Raw genomic sequence first — 21,120 nt, 5'->3', positions numbered from 1 at the left:
CGGCAAGCCACCCTGAGTGTTGCCAGCACCGTGCCTCTCCAGACCTGTCCTTGACGACTTTCTTACAGCCCTGTTCTTTCCCTCCTTAATAGTCACTAGTATTTGTACTTGCTTCTACGCTGATGGGGTCATGCCCCCTCCTCCCCAGACCCTCAGCTCCATGAAGGGAGGGACATACCTGTTTTATTCACTGTCCATTTCTAGCGCCAGTATAGTGTCTTGCCAGGCTATCTATTACACTGTTTATTCTTTGTTGTGGTGGTGGTTGTGGTTTTTAACAGAGGTACCGGGTATTGAACCCAGGACCTCATACATGCTAAGCATGTGCTCTACCACTGAACTATACCCTCCACCCTGGTGTATATTTTTTAATTTTTTTGAAGTACTGTCAATTACAGTGTATCAATTTCTGGTGCACAGCAGTCATGCATATCCATGCATATATTCGGATTTATTCTTGATAAGTACTTGAGGACTCATCAGATTAACTCCCCTCTCCTCCCCCTCCCTCTGCTTACCTCCCCCCACCCTAGTGGGTACCAGCCTGACTCGATGCTACCCACCACTACCAACCCAATGTCATCGCCTTTGGTTATCGTCAGAATTTCCTAACAGGTTTTCTCAAAAGTTTGCTGTCTAATACACTTTGTCCACTCCTCTACCCTGCTCAAAAAACCATTACTCACAGGTTCAATTTCCAACTGCTTTCGAGACATACTGGCAAGTTCATCTAGAAGTGAGCAGTTTAGATGGTGGGGGATGAGGAGTGTTGAACGTCCCTGAGTATAAAACTTCTTATCTCTGCAGCGAGGAGAGTCATGCTGGCTTAGGGGTTGTTTCAAAGCTTAAATGACATCGCAGCAGGCACAGGAAGCAGCAGAAAACAGACATTCGGTAAATGATGCATATTTGCATCAATAATATTCTATGATTTTAGTGCAAAGGAATAGGGATTGTTCAGGTAAGCAAACAGAAAACTCTAGTGGACTAGTTCAAACACTGCTGAGGGAGAAGGGAGTAGATTTAATCTGATAGTTCTCTTTCCAGAAGATAGAAGCATTACGAACAGGTAGGAATGAAAAGCAGTTAGATTTTTTTTCTCAATTAAAATTTCCTAAACCTTAGAGGTGTTTGAAAATGGGATGGCTTTATGTGAGTTCCCTTTCACTGGAGGTAATCAAACTGAGGTGGAATGCCTCCTTTTAAAAGAAGTCTTTATTACACGACATCACTTCTATGTGGAACCTTGAAAAAATGAGACAAACGTATTTACAAAACAGAAACAGACTCACAGACATAGAAAACAACCTTATGGTTACTAAAAGGGAAAGAGTGAGGGAGGGGTAAATTGGGGGCTGGGAATTAGCATAAATAAACTACTATATATAAAACAGATAAACAACAAGGTCCTACTGTGTAGCACAGGGAACTATATTCAATATCTTGTAACAACCTATAATGAAAAAGAATATGAAAAAGAATATACATTTATTTGTATGATGGAATCACTATGCTGTGCACCAGAAACTAACACGACATTGTAAATCAACTATACAATAAAGATGCTAATAATTAAAGACGTCTTTGAAGGTATCGTGCCTCAAGGAGAGATTTGGTCACTTCTAAGATCCCTTACACTTTATGATTCTATGATAATTCATGATTCTATGGTTCCTTTTCTAACTTCTTTGGCTCATTGAATTCTCTCACTCTTTTGAGGTCTTATTTTTGGGAATATAAGTTTGTATTGATATTTGAGTTTTCATGTTCTTTCCACAATTAGGTAGTACTTTTCTTGAGGACCATACTTTATATTTATGCCTTATTGCCCTCTCCCTAAGGCATCCAGCATCGTTCCGTATGGTCTTTTGAGTTCTCAACAAAGAGTGATCAGGAAGGAAGGGAAGATCCAGCCCAGTCCTGATTTTAGAGAGCAGAGCTCCCATGATGAACGATGAACGTGGGGATGTAGGATTCCAGTCCCTTCTCTCCTTCAAGATAAACCTCAGCTTCATAAATAGAACAGTCAGGAAGGAGATAACCCTTGGAATATTGAGAATCTTATGCATCAGGTTTTGAAATGCAAAGTGAGGCTTCAGCATTCCCTTAGGCATCTTTGTGTAGAACCATAAAAAAAAAAATGGGTGAATGAAGGAAGAATTAGGGGTAATGATCTTTGAAGATATTTTGCCTTCAATTAAGTAACTTTTTCACTGTAGAGCTTAAAAGATGATAGTGTGAACAAACAGGCTTTACTTAGAACTTAAAGGGGAATCAGATTCCCCATCATTGTGACACCTTTCCCGTTGCTGCAAGTCTGGAGACTAACTGCATCCATCTGCTTGTTTCAGTATTCGGTGGGGAAATGGCCCGTGAGAGCCTCCTAATATCAGCTCCTGTGAGATTTCAGGAAAGTTGGGCAAGTAACATAACATCCTCTCAATAAAGGAAAGTTGAACTTGCCTTTTCTATTTCATACACATACCCAGGCTTAACACCAAAGAGAATGGAGATATCTTGGGGGGGTGGGTGGCGTGCAATGGGACCCAGGGACTTGGGATGGGACATCTGGTGCATGACCTCTCCAAATTTTTAAGACCCAGCTTTTTCTGCAGAATTGGCTTATCTCTCCCGATTAAGAACAAGCACCACTTTCCCTACCATCCCAAACTCCAATACCCCCACGTTGCTTGAAGACACTAGAGACCCCTCCCCACCATCTACCCTCCTAGTAACTAGGCTTGTAACTAGAGAGAAGTCCCAGCTGGGACGTGCTGGGCCTGATAGCGGAAGAAAGGGAACAGATCCAGGATGAGCTGCAAGTCCTAGCCTGCGTGGATCAGCAGGAGACAGGAGTTTTGTGTGGAGCTGGATTCGGAAGGTGCTGGACAAAGGGGGCTGAAACACTACGTGGGGTAGGGAAGAGTTTATTGTTTGGGGTGCACTCCCCAGGGATACAAGATTTAACACCCTGGCACAGACTTCGGGATGTATGACCTCCCCATTCAGATGGCTCCTAGAAATACGCAAAAACTGATGACCCACACTAGACGCAGCTGAAATGTCAGTGCTGCCCTGGCAGGCAGTAGAGGAAGAAGTGCAAAGGCTCAGGAAGGGAGCATGCTGGAGTGGATATACCGCAAGGCTGGAAGACCTACCAGAAGATTCTGTCCCGTGGGAAGGCCCAGGGAATACACCATGCACAAAAGCTAAAAGAAATGAGCTACTGAGAGGACACCATGATCACCAAAAAGGTTGACCAGGGCTATCCTCTATAAGCCAGGCTATGGTGGGATACCAACAGTGATGAGGTGCCAGGACCAAAGAAGCCAAGTGGATACAGTTATTATGATGAGCAACAGGGTTGGCGTGGCAGCCAAAGGGGCCTGACCCCAGAGAGTTACGGAGATGATTTAAAAAACATGGTACCCTAAAGGCGAAATACTCAGCCAACAAGGGTGTTGCCTGGCTTGTGCGGTTAAGAGAAGTCAAGGAGGGATGACAAGGAGTCTAAGGGCAATAACCCCCATAAAGTGTCAGACTCAGACTCAGCCAGGTCCCCCAGAGGAAAAGCAACCCCGCAGCACCACAGCAAACACACACAGTCATGATTCCGTAAGTCCTTCTCCAAGGGACGCACACTCATTTAATCGGGCACCTCTGCATTGGGGAAAGAGGGCCCCCAAGTGTGCTGAGGACTATTGGACACGGGATCCAAGCTGACACGATTCCCGGAGAACCAAAGAGCCCTCGTGCCCCCCTGTTCTCAATAATGGGGCACATGGGGGGCCAGGTAATAACTAAAGTCCCGGCCAAGGTTTGGCTTACACTGTGCCCACCAGGTCTGCAGATGTACCCGGGGTCAGCCCCTCAGCCCCTGAATGTGTAACTGGGGTTGACATGCTTGTAGTTGGATCATTGGGTCTTAGGCTTGTGGGATATGCGCCGCCAGAGCGGGAACCAAGTGGAAGCCTAAGAATCTGCCCAGTCCTCAGCCAAGAAAATAAATACAAAACCATGTGGCATGACAGGGAGGAACTGTTGCTATTGGTACCACTTTTAAGGATCTTAAGGATGCGGACTATCAGTTCCCAAAATATCTCTGTTAATTCAATTTTTGACCCCTGCAGAGGCCCTGGAGGATGACAACAAACTAATGCAAACTCAACCAACTGCTAGCCCCAGTTTCAGCCACTGTATCTGTTTATCTACTCCAGCAGATTTGACGTGGCCTCGGGCCCGTGGTAGGAAGCCTTGATTTGGGGAAGCATTATTTGCTAGTCCCTCCGGAGGAGAGAATTAGAGACCATTTGCATTTAGAAGGTGAATAACAACATATATTTACAATGCTGTCCCAAGGCCATGTTAACTCCTGTGCCCTCTGTCATAATATAGCCCGAAGGGATCTGGACCATCTGGACATCCTGAAGAATGTCACATCCATCTATTATTTATTGACAATATTATGCTAATCGGGCCATGTAAACAAGAAGTGGCTACCAAGCTGGAGGCCTCATAAGGTGCACACGCCTCAGAGAATAGGACAGAAACACTAGGGAGATTCCAGGGGACTGCCACATCGGCATGATGTTTAGGGGTCCAGTGATCAGAGGCCTGCCAGGAGTCCTCATCCCAAGTGGAAGACAAGGTCCATCCTGCACCTCCACCCACAATGAAGGAAGCAGCAAACATGTCAGGAAAATGCTGACACCGGAAGTGCTGCTTTAGCCCATACACCACGTGGCATGAAATGCTTCTGTCTTAGAGCGGGGCCCAGATCAGGAGAGGGTTCTGCAGCAGGTCCAGGCTGAGATGGAAGCGGTCCTGCCTCTTAGTGGTAAAGGCTGGGAAAAGATGCCAGGTGGAGTTTATGGCAAGCGCCAGTGGGGGAATCACAACCTCGTCACATAGTCCCCAGTGCATCTCTTGCAAGGCCATGCCATCTGCAAGGGAGAATGGTGCATGTCTGTTGGCGTGATACTGGGCCCTGGGAGAGACATAACACCTGAACACGGGCACCAGAGAGTGTGCACCTGGAACTGAGAGCTGTTACACTCACCGAGTCACAAGGTCCCGTAGGCCAGCAGCAGGCCATAAGTGAGAAGCGGTGCAGCTGGGACCAAGCACGATAAAGACTTGAGGTCACAAGCCAGTTGCATGAATAAGCAGCCTAGCCCCTCATCTTGACTTCCCCTGGGCCCCGCTGCCCCTTCCTCAGCTCCCAAGGGGCCGCATAGAAGCACACCTTATAACCAAGTGGCAGAGGAAACAAAACCCAGACTTCTTTTGTGCATGAGTTGGTTCAAGTTGAAAGTGAGCAGTAGATGTGTTGTGAGAAGTGCCCTTGAACAATAATGACAAGAGAAAGTTCTTCCAATTAACAGAGCCTTGGGCAGTGCACCTGGCCAGCTACTTTGTGCAATAGGAAAAATGGCCTGATGTTAGAATACACATAGACAGCTGGAAATGGAAAGATTGGAAGATTGATGAGATGCATGTGGATGGACACGGGAGTGGGATGAAGCGTGAAGCTCTTTGTATCACAGACTAACGCCCACCAGAGTGTACCCACCATGAAAGAGATACCAAATTACCAAGCAGACAGAATGACTTGACCATTTGACATCAGCCAACTCTAGGCATTGGCCACCATGGTGCTGGCACAATGGACACCAGAGGGAAGTAGTCACAGAGGGATGGACTATGGGCTCCCACAAGCAGGCTGGGTTCCCACTAACCAAGGCTGAGGTTAGCCCTGCTGCCAAGGAGCCTCCAACCTGCTAGCAACAGAGCTGAACACTGAGCACCCCGTGAAGCACCACTCCTCGCAGGGGCCAGCTGCCTTCCCCATGGTCATCTGGGGCCCCTTCCATCCTGCAAGGGCCAGTGATTCATTATCAAGGATGATGTCTATTCCAAATAGCATCATAAACAAATAATCGCACCCAGTAAGAAATGTATTTGTTTCAATCCCCACACTCAAGTCACTGTAGAAAGTTTATGCTAAGAGCTGTTGGTCACGTTTTCCCGCAGCCATCTGCATCGACATCCTGAGATGATTACAGCTAAAGTCTCAGGCACCATGTGTACTCCTGTGATCTAGGGAGTAGTCCCCTGGGAGTCTTTTCTCTGTGCTTCTACCAGCAGCGCGTACAGGAACTTACACCGTTTCCGCACTCTCCTGGCTGCCTTTAGAATGTCTTCTGTTTGGAGGGTGTGAATATTGCTGGATGGTAATTCCTGCTATCAGCCAAATGATGGTTGAGATTGTAGATGCCTGCTACTGCCATTGTAAAATCATTATTTGTGCTGTACAAATACTTTTATTCTGTTATCATTTGGAGGAGTGACAAGTCTCATAGTTCACCTTCCTTTATGAGTTTCTCAGTAAGTGATAAAGCACTTATAGTAATCCAAGTGTTTTTAAACAACTTTTTTTTTTTTTGCAGCAACGTTCAGTGTTCTAACCAGACCTAGGGGAGGGGAGGAGGGGGAGGGGGCATCTCTCCCACAAAAAACAAGGTTAGAAAAAAGCTCATGTGTGTGGTTAGAGTAAGCAGAAAACTTTGCAATGATATATAACGAGGAAGATCAGCGTTGACCACCTCATAGGGACGCGTAAGGCATCCTTATACATCGCTCTTCATTATGCATTAGAATACATGTGTTAGAGAGGAAAGAGATCAATACAGATGGTTTTACAGCACAAATGGTTCTCCTCTGGCATTGCTTAGCATTCTATCTGCGGATTTTTCACTCTTGTGTGTTTATTTGCCAAATAAAACCCTTTGCTAAAACTGGGATTGAGGGTTGGAGGTGAGGGGTCAGGGAATGGGTAAAGCTCTTCCCAAATCTGACATGTGGTGTAAGGATTATGTAGCCTTTTTCCAGAGTCTGGGTCCTATAATTAGAAGATCATAGTATGAACCTATGGGAAGAAGCCACTTGTGGCTTTGTGTTGAGCAAGAGAATTCAATTATTCTCCCAAGAGAAGTAGCCAGCACTCCTTTTTCTCCCCCATAAAGCTTCGGAGAGGGAACCACCTTGGCTCCGGATCAGTGCTCTGAAAACTGGCCCATGCTTCACAACTAATCAGACTTTACTATAATTTATATTTTTACAATCAAAGAGTCTTCAAAATGTTCAAAAGTAGACAGAATAGAAAAAGATACCCTTAAGAACGTAAAATGACTGTATAGCTTATAAAATAATGAAACTTTAACAAATGTTTGTTGTTAAATACAAGATCCATCCAGACATGTCCTTACACAAGTTGATTTCTCTTTAATCTTTCCAATACCAAAATGATCAAATGCCGAAAGAATAACAAAGTGGCAGGCCTCTGAACAGATGAAAACCTTCAAAAAGGACTTCTTGGGGAGGGTTTGGTCATTGTGAGACACCTGCTCCTTGTTGCGGTCAGCTAAGCTGTTAATATCACCAGTTAATATTTACTGGGAATTTATTGCACGTTAGGCACTTTGAGTTGATTTGCATAGTAACTTTATGAAGCAAGTGCTATTATCCTCCTGTTTTACAGATTACGAAAATGAAGTTTAAAGAAGATAAGTAATCTGACTCATACCGCTTTCCCAACAAAAAGTAGGACCGGGATATTCATTTGGCGGGAGTCTTGACTCCAACGTCTGTGTGATCAACCATGAGGCTACACTGCTCTCTGAGGAGCTGGGAGGGGAGAATTTAGCCAGGCATTAACCCTCTCTACCACCTGCACGAGGATCATTCAGTTCTGGGGATAAGCCTCTGCAGGCAGGGCCACCATGAACAGTTCTTCAGGTTGTGGACTGCTCAAGCATGCCACAACTAGGGGGAATGCCATTTGCACAGTAGATGGGTTCTAACTTACACTGGAGGCTCTAGGCGTTTGTGAAGACCTGGAGCTCCAGGGCTGGCGCTTGTGACCAAGTCCTGGGATGGCTGTGCACAGTCACTGACACACAGGTGTGCACAAGACTATCTTGTCCCAGCCACACTCCAGGCATCCCATAGAGTTGTTTCTTCTCCTCTCCTATTGCTTTCAGTGGCTCAGTTCTTACCCCTGCCCTGTCTTCAGACCTGGAAGGGGAAATGCATAGGTCAAACATGCTGCCCCTGTGGTTATCCAATGTGGGACAATACACCAGCTGAATTTCTGTTTCTTGAGGAAGAAGTACCCTTTCTAATTGGCCCAAGGGTGCTACATAGTCTATCAGGGGTCCTGCTGAGAGTCTTTAACAATAGTCTGCAGCACTTATCCCCTAGAGCCCCTTCGTTGTTGAGTGCTTGGGTTCCACCAGCCATTTTAATGTCAGTTTGAAGCAAGGAGGAGGGTATATAGCTCAGTGGTAGAGCACATGCTTAGCATGCACGAGGTCCTGGGTTCAATCCCCAGTATTTCCATTAAAAATAAATAAATTAAAATAAACCTAACTACCTCTCCTCCCCCCACCAAAATGTAAAGAATTACAAAGGTATCCTTTAAATTTTTTTTAAATATTAAAAAATAAAATAAATAAAACCAACAAAGGCAGGCAGATCACATCTTCTACAGGGATTAAAAAAAGCAACTCATGAAATATTTTCCCAAGGGAAATATTGGGGTATTTTTGAAGTGTGTCATCCTTCTGGATAAGCCACACTTGTCAGTGTTCCCTCTCCATGGAGATCATCTCATTTACCATCATGTGCTTTGTCCAGGGCATGAGTTGTTAACCACCAGGCATGCGGCTGGAGTTGGGGACTCAAACTGCCTCCCCCTGGGAGTTGAAGGGGCCAGGTCAGCTTGGAGGCAGCAGCTGCCAGCCAGACAGCAGGGGAATTCCTCTCCTGAATTTTCTCTCCTGCCCACGTTGTTACATCACTTACCCCGAGTGGGCCGGCTGAGCTGGGGCATCCTGAAAAGCTGGGACCCTGGGCTGCAGGGGCAATGAGAGGTCGAAGGATGTGGGTCAGTGTGTTTTCCTCAGATCTACTGTCACCACCTCTGGAAAAGTTCTGTAGGAATAAGTGACAGTGAGAACAAGAGACCAGGACAGGGCTCCTTCTTCTAAGAAGTAAAAACCAAGGTCCAGCGTGAAGTGACTTGATGGGAGTTGTGGAGCCGTGAGTGGCAGGGCTACTCCCCATACATCCATCTTCCAGTGCTAACCCCTGTCTGCCGACCCAGTCTCAAGGTTTAAAGAAAAGAAACTAGAAGACATCCAATCACCAGCATCTCAAAAAAGGGAAAAAGAAAAGTCCAAGTGGATTTTCTTTCTGGACTAAGATGGATGGAAAAGCCCCAACTAAGCCTGGAGAACAAAAGGTGAGGTGAAGCTTTCTCCCGGAGGCTGGGGCTTGTCTCCGAATGTGGACCCTGATTGGCAGCAGGAACTGTCCAGCATGTGCCCGAGTGCCCTTCCCAGAGAAGAGCTGGCCTGGCTCCTGGGGGGACCCAGGGGAGGATTCTGGAGTTTAGGCCAGCATCTCCTTCCTCCCTCCCTACTCTCTCCCACCAGAGTGCATGACTCTTTAACAGGCCCCTGAATGCTTTAGAGCCACATTAGAAGGAGAAGGAAGCATGGCTCTTGTGTTGCAGTGGAGAGGAAAGATGCATTGCCCAAGGTCACGGGCAACACGGAACCTCCTGAATCCTGGTTCTGTGCTTCTCCCTCTGCAGCACACTGGCTCCTTCCTTTCTCGTGTGCCACCCCAGGGGTGGGGGATAAGAGAAGAGAAGTGGGGCTCAGGGCTGGGGGTGGGCACTAGGGATCTGGGGAGTCGTACTCCAGTCTTGGCTGGAGATGGATGGGGTCAATCCCTCCCAGGCAGGACTGAGGGACAAGAGAGTCGCCCAATGTGGCCTCGTACTCTTAAATGCTGTGCAAGGTAACAGAGACCCATGGCCCCAAGCTACTGAGATGGGGCTCCCGGTCTTCTGGAGAGAGGTTTTTCTGAAGGTCATTGACAGGTGGGTGACTTGGAGACTTTCCGTTGACTGTTATCCTTGCCGCCTCCAATCAAGGCTGATAACTCCTTGGAGGCATTTTATCTCACACCCTGTGCTTCCTCATTGCCCCTCAGAGGCGGCTTTTGCTCCTGAAGCCGAGATAGCAGCACTCACTTGTGCAGACTTCAGAGGAACTGGGTGGTGTGGCCGAGGGACTTTGGCCCCAGCATGGGCTACATCAGTACTTCGAGCTTTAGAAAAGCTTACCCTCGGGGAACGCGGGCAGCAGCCTCAGAATTAGCCCGGACTTGGTGAACATTAATCAAACAACAGATAAGGGGCAGGCACACCCCGGAGAACCTCCAGGCTCTCCAGGTGAGGGCAGGAAGCCAGCAGCTCTGGAAGGCAGGGAAGGCCTCAGGCTGCCATGACAATCCCAAGGCAGGGGAGATGCTAAAAAGAAGAGGGCACCGGAGGCAGAGGAGCCCTGGGCTTTTCCAAATCTGACCACTGACCGTCAGAGCCTGTTCTTAACCTCTGTGAGATATGTGTTAGTGTAGGAAGGAAAAAACCCCAGCTAACTTAAGTTTGCTTTCTTTAGAAAAAAATCTATAGGTCCCCAGAACCATGGACTGTAGATAGATTCAAGGAACAGATTTTTAATCACTCAAAAAGCCTCCATGAAATCCCCCTGGAGACTACAAAAGAAGTGTAGCGTACAATTCCTGTCTTTTCTTTTTAATCTTTTAAAAATTTTTTAATTGAAGTATAGTCAGTTACAACGTGTCAATTTCTAGTGTACAGTATAATGTCCCAGTCATGCTTATATGTACATATATTCGTTTTCTTATTCTTTTTCGTTAAAGGTTATTAATCAGCAAGCCACAAAAGGCCTCTAAGTAGTGGTCAGTAAGGTATCTGTCAAAATAGTGGGCGGTTCTCATTCACAATAGCAGCACGTTGGGCACCTGCACAGAGCTGGATTCTTTTCAGAGCCTGGAGGCTCAAAGCCCTACCCTCTAGGAGCTGCCCAGGCCCGTGGGAGAGACCGGAGCAGCGGGAGGAGCAGCGTGGCCTGGGGGCCAGAAAGGGCTTCCTAGAAGCTGTGGAGAAGAATCAGAATAGGACCCTCGGGCAGGCAACTGCTGGCCTGAGAGTTAATTTTTAACTCCTGTCAGTGGCTGGAGGCACACTGCCAGTGAGACAGAAAGCTCCCCTTGAAGGAAGCAATTCTCCTTTTGCAAAAGAGAAGGGGTGAGGAGAGAGGGGGGAAGTGAGCAACTCTGACCCAGGCCCACTGTCGCTCAACCATCTCATCTGGGCGGCACAACAGCCCCAACAGAGTCTCCCATTACCCTGGAGAGGAAGGCAATCGCCAAGGCTGAGTAGTCTTTCTAAGGTTCCTCAATTCCAGCTAAGGTTTAAACTTGAAGCTTGGAGTCTTTCCACTGCACGACGCACCCCCAAAACCAGAGCTCCATGCCAGCAAGTGGGTGCAAGGGCTGGTATCCCATAGAGGGTGTTGCACCCCTCTGCACGCAGAAACCTCCAGAGTAGGGGACGTTCTAGCCTTTGTGGCGATGACCCCAGCCAAATGTGCATGCTACTGCTGGACGGGGCGGGGAGTGGGGTGCCTGGGGAGCGAGTGGGAGGATGGAGCTTCTCTCAGAGGGCAGTTTCTGTCCTGCTCTTAGATGGAGCTGGTCCAGTCCCAGCACCGAGCAAACTGAGATCCCAGAGGGAGAAGAGGCTCGCCTGGACCCCTGGGGCTGCCCACCCAGCTGAGAGAACTCGCCTCCCCTCAGGCCTCTTCACCAGGTGTTTTTTTGCAGGTCACCAACCAGAGGGCAGGATGGAAAACGCCCGTCCTCCTCATGCTGTGCCTGCTGCAGGGTGAGACCCAAACTCAGCCCAGATTCAGAACTCGCACATTCCGGGCTGCAGACGTGCCTGGCGGGCATCTCAGTGGCACCCAGCACCCCCTCTGTAGTTTGGGTATCCCCATGGCTTGCTCCCCTGGGATCCAAGGCCAGGCCGTGGATCTGGGGAGTGATCAATCTGGGCCCAGAAGGACGGAGGGAGGCAAGAGCTTACATGAGAGGGCATATGCCTGACTTGACAACTTCTGGAATATTCAGTTATGATATGTCCCTGCTGTCTTTCATTCAAGTTGATAACTGAAAGTTGGCTGCATTTGCAAGATATGGGTTCCCGGGCATACAATAGACAGAGGTAGCCCTGCTTTATTACCGCTCATTCTAAAAACACCAAGTGCCAGGCACAATACTGGGGACATAAAGATGAAGACACTGCTCTCCTTAAAAGAGTGTAGATTCTGCAAAGAAACCAGATGCGTGAATGTGAATCACATCTACACATTTACATATTTGGTCAGCACACACTTATGGAGGACCTAACATGTGCCAGGCACTAGGGACAGATGAATGGAAGACAGGATCCCTGCCCTATAGGTCCTGGCAGGCTGGTGTGATGATCAGGCCCACGTGACCAATGGCCCCCTCTCTGTGTTGTGGTGTCTGGTTTTATTTTGATGGTAATGGGGAGCCATTGAGGAATATAGTGAGTGTATGTCTAGAGTGTCTGGTACCTAGAACGTAGCCCCAAGTAGATGCTCTAACAAATGTAATTGCTGAAAGAAAACAAAAATGAATGAATAAATGTTATAATACCCCCAAAAAACACATTGTGTTTGGCTTATAAACAAATCAAAATTGTAATGAATCAAAAGTAGCTAATATTTGAGCAAGAGCTCTTTGTGATATAATCACACCACCTCTTTGTCTGAATCTCCATGGCTCCCTTTAAAATATTTCAGTAAGAGTAGGTTTCCCTGCTCCTAAATGAAAAGTCAGGCAAGCTCACGATTTTTCTTCTAAAGTACAGGTGATAGTCCTAACTTAGTTCCTTTAAGGTTCTAAATTTGATCATGTTAAGTGTCCAGCTAAATATTTTAGTTAGCAGTTTAATCTTCATTCAAAGATATGCCCCCCTCGCCAGCCTAGGTCTGCAGTCAGGAAGGCACGAAGGGGTGTAGGGCCGCCTTCTCCCCTCCCCCGCTCTTTCTCCTCCAGGTGGAAGCAGCCGGCATTTGGGATCCCCGCAGGGTCACAGCGGGCGGGAGGGAGCAGAGGCAGGAGGCAGGCAGGTCTCACTTGATGGGATGATCTGGAGCTCTCTGGCCTGGCGGGGGGTCTAGGGCTCACTCTTCCTCTGTTGAGTTTCTTTGTGGACCCTTAGATGGCCCCCTGATGGCTCATTTCCTCTCTGTGCCCCAGGTTCTGCTTTGGCCCCTCCAGGCAAAAGACCCCATCTCAGATGGCTGCAGGCTGGCTCTCTCCCCAGGGAAACACGGACACCTTCCTCCCACCTCTGCTGGTGGGAGGAGCGCTCCATCTCAGGGGCAACCTCTGCTCTCCCTGCTCCTACCGCAGGCCCTTTGCACTTCTCTGACCAAGTCAGGCTCCAGTCCCCCCGAGGCAGGCCCAATCTGATTGGAGCCATACAATGGACAACAGCCGGGAGGTGACTGGTGAAGGAGAATAGGGGCACCACCATCACCGAAGGGACCCTTTGAGGGGAACATCACTGGTCCTAAAATGCCAGCCTTTCTTTAATTCTCCTAGATACCTAGTAGAAAATTCCAAAAACCTTAATTACATACAAGTAAGAGCTACTCATCCCCCAAATGAGTTCTTGAGGGTAAGTGCAATTTGGTATTAATAAAAGAAAGAAAATGTTCTTTGCGAGAGTTGCAATCCCTAATCAGCTTTCAGTTGCAAAGTCGGAACTGTCTGTCCTGCTGACAAATAGGGTGCATTAATCCTCCCGCCCAAACCACGTGTAAATCACACACAGATTCCTGAAATCTGGGGTGTGAACCCTTTAATGGGGCACCATCACTGTCATCCTGAGATGGTTTCTTGTTGGTAATTATAAATATTTTTGCTTTTTAACAGTAAGTTGCCATTTAACTCTATCAATAGTGGCATCCTTGTCGTGGGTCATTTAATTAAACCTACAGTGATTACTGATTTATCCATAACATTTGTGGCTTTGACTCTTCCTATGATGAGACTTTAAGACAAAAGCAACAGGCAGGGCCAGCGTTCTGGGCATGTTCCCCGTGCAGTCACATGGGGCCCCTTGGAGAAGGTGCTCGGTTTAATGCTCTGTTATTGCCATAGTGAGATCCTGAACAGCTTTTGAACATCGGGTCCTGCATTTGTATTTTGTCCCAGGGCCCTGCAGATTATGTAGCCAGTCCTGGCAACAGGCTTGAACTTTCTCAGGTTCAGAGGTGCTAAAGACATAGAACAAACTGATAGATGTCAGGCACCCACATTCAAAAGCAAGATGTTGAGAGAGATGGCGAAGCTGGTTGTTCCGGCGAGAGCCCGGCACGGAGTCACCTGAAGAGCCGTCGGAGAGCAGGAGAGCTGTTTTGGAGAGCGGTCAGTGTGTCATGCTCTCTGCCACCTGCCCCTGGAGAACAAGAGTGATCACCTCCCCCTCCCCCCACTTGAAGCCAAGTAAGAGAAGGAACTTCTAGGAAGACACTCAGTGAGCTTGCCATGTGTCCCAGGTCTCTCCTGACAGCAGGACAAAGCTGTGCTTCCTAGGGCCACATGTGGGTCCCACAGAAAGGAGCTGGCCTGGGACCTCCACCAAGAGGACCCTCCAGAGAGGAGTGTGGCCCAAAGTCATAGGGTTGGTGGTGATGGAGGAGGCCAGCAGGAGAGGGGACCTGGGAGGCAAGAGAGGACTCAGCTCAGGACGTCGGCTGTGCCCTGAGCAGCACAAGACAATCACAACTGCCCACACACGCCTCTCCCCTTCCCTCCTCACTCAATCCTAGAGGGGATCCAAACAGCACTTCTGAGTAGAGGAAGGGGCCGAATGGAGCAAGAGACCCCGACCTGCCCCCCGCTTCCACACCAGGCCTCCGAGCATAGCTGGGAGAAAGGAAAAGGCTTGAACTGGGTAAGAGATTGGAGATGCAACAGTCATTGGACTGGAAAGCTACTGTTCTTGAAATTATGCCTGAGATTTCATCAAGGAGCCGAGGAGTCCACAGAGGGAGTTTGAAGACGCAGTGAGAGAGAGAATAAACTGTGTCTCTGCTTGCATCCGGTCAAATTTAAGGTATTCAGTAAAAGGGCCATATACTGTGCTTCGACTGTGATTTAAGCCTACTACCAAAGCAGGCAAAGTCACAATACTGCTTTTCTGTGCCTTGACGGTGGCACTTGCTTGTTTCCATTTCTAGAAAAAAGTGGCCAGAATGAACATCTCCGCAAGCGCTGGTCTGGGGATGTACCCACCAAGCAGACCAGGATTCTTGTACCTCCGGGCACTGTCTCCTTTCAGCAGAAAAAGCACTCATCTGTTTTTATTATTTCACATCTCTCTTTTACATTCCATGCAAACAAACCACAGCCCTTCCATCAGAGGTTGCCCTGGCCCTCTCACAGGTGCAGAGGGCAGCTTTTTAAACATCTGCATGGGAGCCCAGTGGAATGAGCCCAGGCTCTGGACATACGTGCACAAAATCCCCTGGCACATGAGAAGCTAAACAGTGGTTAGCTAAGTAGTGGGTAATATTATTCTCCCATCTCTCTGATGGGAACTTGGACACAGCTCTGTCCATATCTTGGGGCTACTCCTGACCTAATGTCTAAACTCTGACATTTCTATATTGATTCTTTGTTTTTATTATTAAAGTATAGTCAATTTACAATGTGTTAATTTCTGGCATACAGCATAGTGATTCAGATATATATATATATTCCTTTTCATATTCTGTTTCATTATAGGCTATTACAAGGTATTGAATATAGTTCTCTGTGCTATACGGTAGACCCACAGACAGAAAACAAACCTGTGGTTAACAGAGGGGGAAAGGGGTGGGGAGGGATAAATTGGGAGTCTGGGATTTGCAGATACTAACTACTAGATATAAAAAAATTATACAACAAGGTCTGTATTGATTCTTTTTAGCTTCACTTTCACAGAGGTTATTTTCTGAACTGCCCCTTAATTCTGGCCAAGTTTGGAGCTCAGATCTCCCCAAACAGTGACAAATTCAGTGTTCCTTCCCCTTGGACTTTATTTTTTTCTCCTCTGCCTGCAGCTGCAAATGCGTTGAAGGGCCCGAGGCTGGTGTCTGGGGAGCTTGGGGGATCTGTCACCATCCAGTGCCGTTACGCCCCCTTGCTCATCAACAGCCACCAGAGGAAGTACTGGTGCCGCCTGAGCCCCCGGCCATGGCTCTGCCACACTGTCGTTTCCACCAACCACTACACTCAGCGGCGCTACCGCGGCCGCGTGTCTCTAACAGACTTCCCGCAAAAAGGCTTTTTTGTGGTGAGGCTGTCCCAGCTGTCCCCAGAGGATGTGGGGCGCTACCGCTGTGGCATTGGAAACTCAAACGACATGCTGTTCTTCAGCATGAACCTGACCGTCTCTGCAGGTATGGGCTGCTGGCCGGCGGGGCAAGTTTGGTGAAATGAATGCTGGGGGTGGGGGGCAACAGAAGACACTGAGGTCCGAGGGGGCTTTAAACACGAAGGAAGTGATGATGACAAGCTGGGGAAGGGAAAGGGTTTTAATATGTAGGCTTTCATTTCAGAAGGAAACCCTCTTCAGAGGGAAGATAGGTGTTAGGGAAGACCTCCCTGCTGAATGCACGTAAGCTGTTCTACCCAATTCCCTCCAAACGCTGAGGCATATATATTTGAAGAGAGTTCCATGAAGGTGGTGAATTGCATAATGTGGCTTCTTATGGTCATGATGTCTGTTCAGACCTGCAGGGCAGGTAAGATGGGCAGGACAGAAGAACGAGGACTGGGCTCTTCCTGAGACTGAGCTCCTCAGCAGACATCCGACAGCTACCAGGTCCACGCCCTGGGTGGCCAGTACCACAGAGATGGTCCCCAGTCAGGTGCCCAGAGTGTGAAGACACGCAGGGCATCCAGGCTGTGAAAGGCCAGTCTGCCAGAGAGATGGTGCGGGCAGGCACGAGAGCACCGGAGGGTGGGCTTGTTTGGCTAGTTGTTGCAATCTAACCATGTGCTGTGACTGCCCGCTCTAATGCAACTAAAATTCTTTTTTTTCTTATTTGAAGAGAAATTCATGGTTGGCTGTGGGCTTCTGGGAAAGGGGACAGCATGGGGTCCTGGGGCAAGTGGAGAGAGAGCATGTGGGCATAAAAGAAGGAGATAGGAACATAAAGTGTCAATATTTGCAACAGAGTGGAGGATAAATCTGGTTTTCCCAATTTTTTATTTTGTCCAACGTATTGGCCAAAGATTGCATTGCTCAGTGAGGTCCCATTCCACATAGTAAAGACCTCAAGACTGGCATCATTGCTAAGTCCTATAGGCAACCCGGATAGCTTTCTCATTTGGTTTTCCTTTGCTGTTCACACAGGTCTTTCCAGAACCATCCCCACAGCCACTCTGGCTGCTGGTGAGCCCAACATGGGGTCCTCTGGAACAGCATCACCAGCAGCCAACAGATGGACACCAGGAACCATCCAGACTATAGAAAGACAGGGGACAGGATGGGACAGTGTTGCTCTGACTCTAGACACTAGCAAAACAACGGCTTTAGCTAAGGGAAGGCAAACCCCAGAAGCAACTGCGACCATAGCTCCAGGGACAGGCGGCCAGGTAGGGGGTCCCATCTGGGCAACGGTCCCCACTCCATTGAGTCCAGCTTCAACAATCAAAAGTGTGTCCACTACTACAGAAGCTGCTCAGGTGTGGGGTACCAGAAGCTCAGACGCAAACAGGACCAGGGCCAGCAGAAGAGAGAGGGCGACAACGACTGGGGCGGATGGGCAAAGAGGGGAAACACAGAGGGTCAGTACGGCCCTGCACACAGCTGGGAAGGTCATAGGGACCATTAGGCCGTCAAACTGGGTCTTAGAAAAATGGATGTGGACAACCCTCCACGATGAAACGTTGGTTTCTAAGCCACAAGCCCTGGGCTCCATTGAAGGAACTACACCAGCTGCAGTTGTGTGGACCTCGGGGCCGACCAGCACGGAGATGGCCTCTGCCGAGGGAAGCGGCGCAGGGGACCTAGACAACCCTGCTGGAGATGGTGGTCCCCAAGCAACGCCGAGCCAGGCCCTGGCAGCAGGGCCCCTCAGGCCCCCAGGCAAGGACCCCTCCATGAAGAGGTAAACCCCAAGGACCCCCTCTTGGTTGCCCCATCCCTTTCCAGGCCCCTTCAGTGAGCTGACCCATGTGCCCCTCTCCATCTGCTCTCTCCTCTCCCTTTTGTAACTACAAGACAGTAAAAAAGCAAGGGATGCAAAGTCAGAATCCTCCCTCATTCAAGGGTCCTTGCTGGGAGAATGCCATCTGGGTATTTTCATGTGGTTTTCAAGGAAAAATCTCAACAATAAAATAACAGAATATTTAGGTGGGACCTTTGGAACTTTTTTTTTTTTTTAAGATCAGGAAACAAAGCTCCAGCAGGGGAGGTGACTCAGTGAACCACAAGGAAAGATTGTGGCAGAGCCCAGTGCCAAGCTTAGATTCCCTGACCTCACTCAGTTCTCTTTTGCATGGTGGCCCATCAGTGGGGCCCATGCACAGGCAGTGGAGTAGGGAAAAGGAGGCAGGGCCTGGGACCCTGAAGACAGGGGTCTGGTCCCAGCTCTGTAGCCAGCACTCCATGGGAGTGAGGACAGCCGGCTTGCTTCTCCCCTGTAGAATGAGAGACGAGGGCTGAAGGGTCTTCAGACCCCTGCCCAGCTCCAACGTCCCCTCTCCTGTGCTTTCCCATCCCCACTCCTGCTACTTCCGCTCCAGTGTGTCTCTGGAAGGGACAAGCATCTCTCGGGTCCTGGCTCCACCCTCCACCATGCTGTTCCTGCTGACACTGGCGGCTCTTGTTCTGTTGCAAAGGAAGCTCCAGAGAAAGAGGAACTGTGAGTGGAGTTGAAAGTCGCCCCCAAGGCTGGGGAGGGGAGTGCTTGTTTCCACCTGACACTCTTAGGTCTGGGTGGGGTCAGACTTGGTGCCAGGACTCCTAGATGTAGAAATGTTAGTCTGAGCCATTTTGTCGAGCTGGGCCTTCCTTGGTTTCTTTATCAATCAGATGAGAAAAGCATCCACGCATTTAGGTCTCAGTGGCATCCCAGAGCTTAAGGAGAAGTTCTTCGGAGGATGGCAAGAAGTGGTCAACCATAGGTGTATGAACTACACAAGCAGCCCTGGCTGCAGGCAGCAGGAGTGCAGGGCCCAGATGTGGAACCAAACTACTTTTGCCCTTTCTGCACGGCCCAGCTGAAAGTCTCTTACAGCAACGGGCCCAGGTTTACACACTCCTAAAGGGAGTGTTCCATGGTGTTTAGACCTGGTGAAGGAAGGGTGAGATGTTCTGGGAGCAAGTGGAAGGGGCTAAGATTATTAGACCCAGGGCCCTGAAGGCCTGGCCCAATCCTGGTGGATCTCAGTTCCAAGTTTTCTGTGTCAGGAAGTTCTTGAAGACTTGTGGTGGGAGCAGGGGATTCTCAGGAAATTGAATTCAGCACCCAGGGCCCTCACAGTGTCCTCTGTGTCTGTGCAACTCAGGAGATAAAGAAGTCATCGAAGGTCGCCTTGATTCAGATGACACAGTCCCCAGAGCTGAGCATCCAGCCCGACCTGCTGGCCCAGGTGGGAAGGAAGCTGCTCCAGGATGACCCTCCCCATCTCCATGCAGCCTGACTGCCCCAGAGAGGGACCCTGGACCCCAAGGAGTAGAAGGATGAGCTCCTCAGTCACTGTAGAAGGAAGACCAGGACCAAACACCATGACCCCAGCCTCTTCTCCTTCCCCCGCCTGTACGAAGGGAAGTTGGGGGAGCTGGGACCCCATCTGGGGAAGCAAAGCCTGACCATCACTGGGCCGAGCATCTTCCACAGCCAAAGGTGACGGTGTGACTCCAAGAAGCCTGCAAGAAAGGATTTGTTAATTACTGGTGGAGGTCAGTGAACCTGGAAAAGTGCAATTTCCATTCCTGGAATTTTGAAAATATGAGAGGCTTCCTGTCAGCCATCACTCCTAGCCCTTGGTAGGTCCCCCGCCACCCGACTTTCTGACATCTGTTCACGCTCAGCCTGCTGCACACACTGAATTATATTCTTTACAGGTAGATTCTAAGTTTTTAGGGCAGTAACTGTGTTTTATCCAGCTCACTGTGTCCCCAGAGAACTTCAACTCCATAGGGCCTCCAATAAATATTTGTGACTGAAATGACCCTGCCCACAAAGAGGCTCTGAATCCCTTTTGGGATTTTGGAGTCTCCTAGATGACCCCATAGGTCCCAATATAGGGACCAAAAAGAAGAGCACTGGCAAAGGGGAGGGTCTAGCTCAGTGGCAGAGCGCATGCTTAGCATGCACTAGGTCCTGGGTTCAATCCCCAGTCCCTCCATTAAATAAATAAATAAATAAACCTAATTACCTACTCCCTGCTCCCCCCTAAAAAAGGGAAGAACACTTGTCCCTAATTCATCCCTCCCCATTTGGCCCCATACTTATCACACTGTCAATCTTTTGACCCAGTCAAGATTTTCTGGGATTTTCCTAAATTCATGGAAGAGGAGGGATTTTCAGTAGGTCTGCATCTTCTTCATAAAGCTCCTCTTATTCAACTGCTTATAAATCTGTGCTATCAAAGAAAAATAAATAAATCCGTGATATCAAGGACCATTGATGAAGCTGGAAAATGGCTGTGGTCAGAGGGGCAGATAAGAGAGAAGGTGGCAAAGAGGAATTTGATGTGGATTCTGCTTCATCGTCAGTTTACCTCATGCCTGTTGGGGGAATTTTGCTCCAGTCTTAGGCCCACTGTCTTTTCAGGACCCACATCTATGCTTTTGTTTTGCTGGATCTGTCAACGGGCTGTCTGAACTGCATGTTTGGACAGAGCAGCCCTTGAGCAATGGGAGAGAAGAGAAGGCAAGCCTGGAAAAGCTAGCCTATCAAGTCACGAATCGTCAGGTAGACATTCCCAGAAGGCTCAGCCCTGCCTCCTAAGCTGTCAGCAGCACCAGAAATCCTTCTTTAGCTACCTCCTCGTAGCTGGGGCTGACCGCAGACGCGCTCCGGTCCAATCAACGCGATGCGGTCTGCAAGGTTCAGGAGAGAAAGAGCTGCTGGGGTGAGTAGGGAA

The 21,120-nt window shown here is 48.7% G+C and overlaps 1 protein-coding gene across 1 annotated transcript; it reads left to right on the top strand.

The window, feature by feature from the left end:
• The first annotated feature begins 8,787 nt into the window (after nucleotides 1-8,787).
• On the top strand, nucleotides 8,788-20,648 carry FCAMR (Fc alpha and mu receptor). The gene is made up of 6 exons (XM_064477130.1): nucleotides 8,788-9,304; nucleotides 11,761-11,821; nucleotides 16,080-16,418; nucleotides 17,378-18,134; nucleotides 18,772-18,890; nucleotides 19,537-20,648. Coding segments are annotated over exons 1-6 (1,317 nt in total). The 5' UTR covers nucleotides 8,788-9,265; the 3' UTR covers nucleotides 19,539-20,648.
• Nucleotides 20,649-21,120: the final 472 nt, after the last annotated feature.

The sequence above is a fragment of the Camelus dromedarius genome, chromosome 21 (assembly GCF_036321535.1).
Source record: "Camelus dromedarius isolate mCamDro1 chromosome 21, mCamDro1.pat, whole genome shotgun sequence".
Classification (NCBI taxonomy): Eukaryota; Metazoa; Chordata; class Mammalia; order Artiodactyla; family Camelidae; genus Camelus; species Camelus dromedarius.
This window is presented reverse-complemented; position numbering and strand designations above follow the sequence as displayed.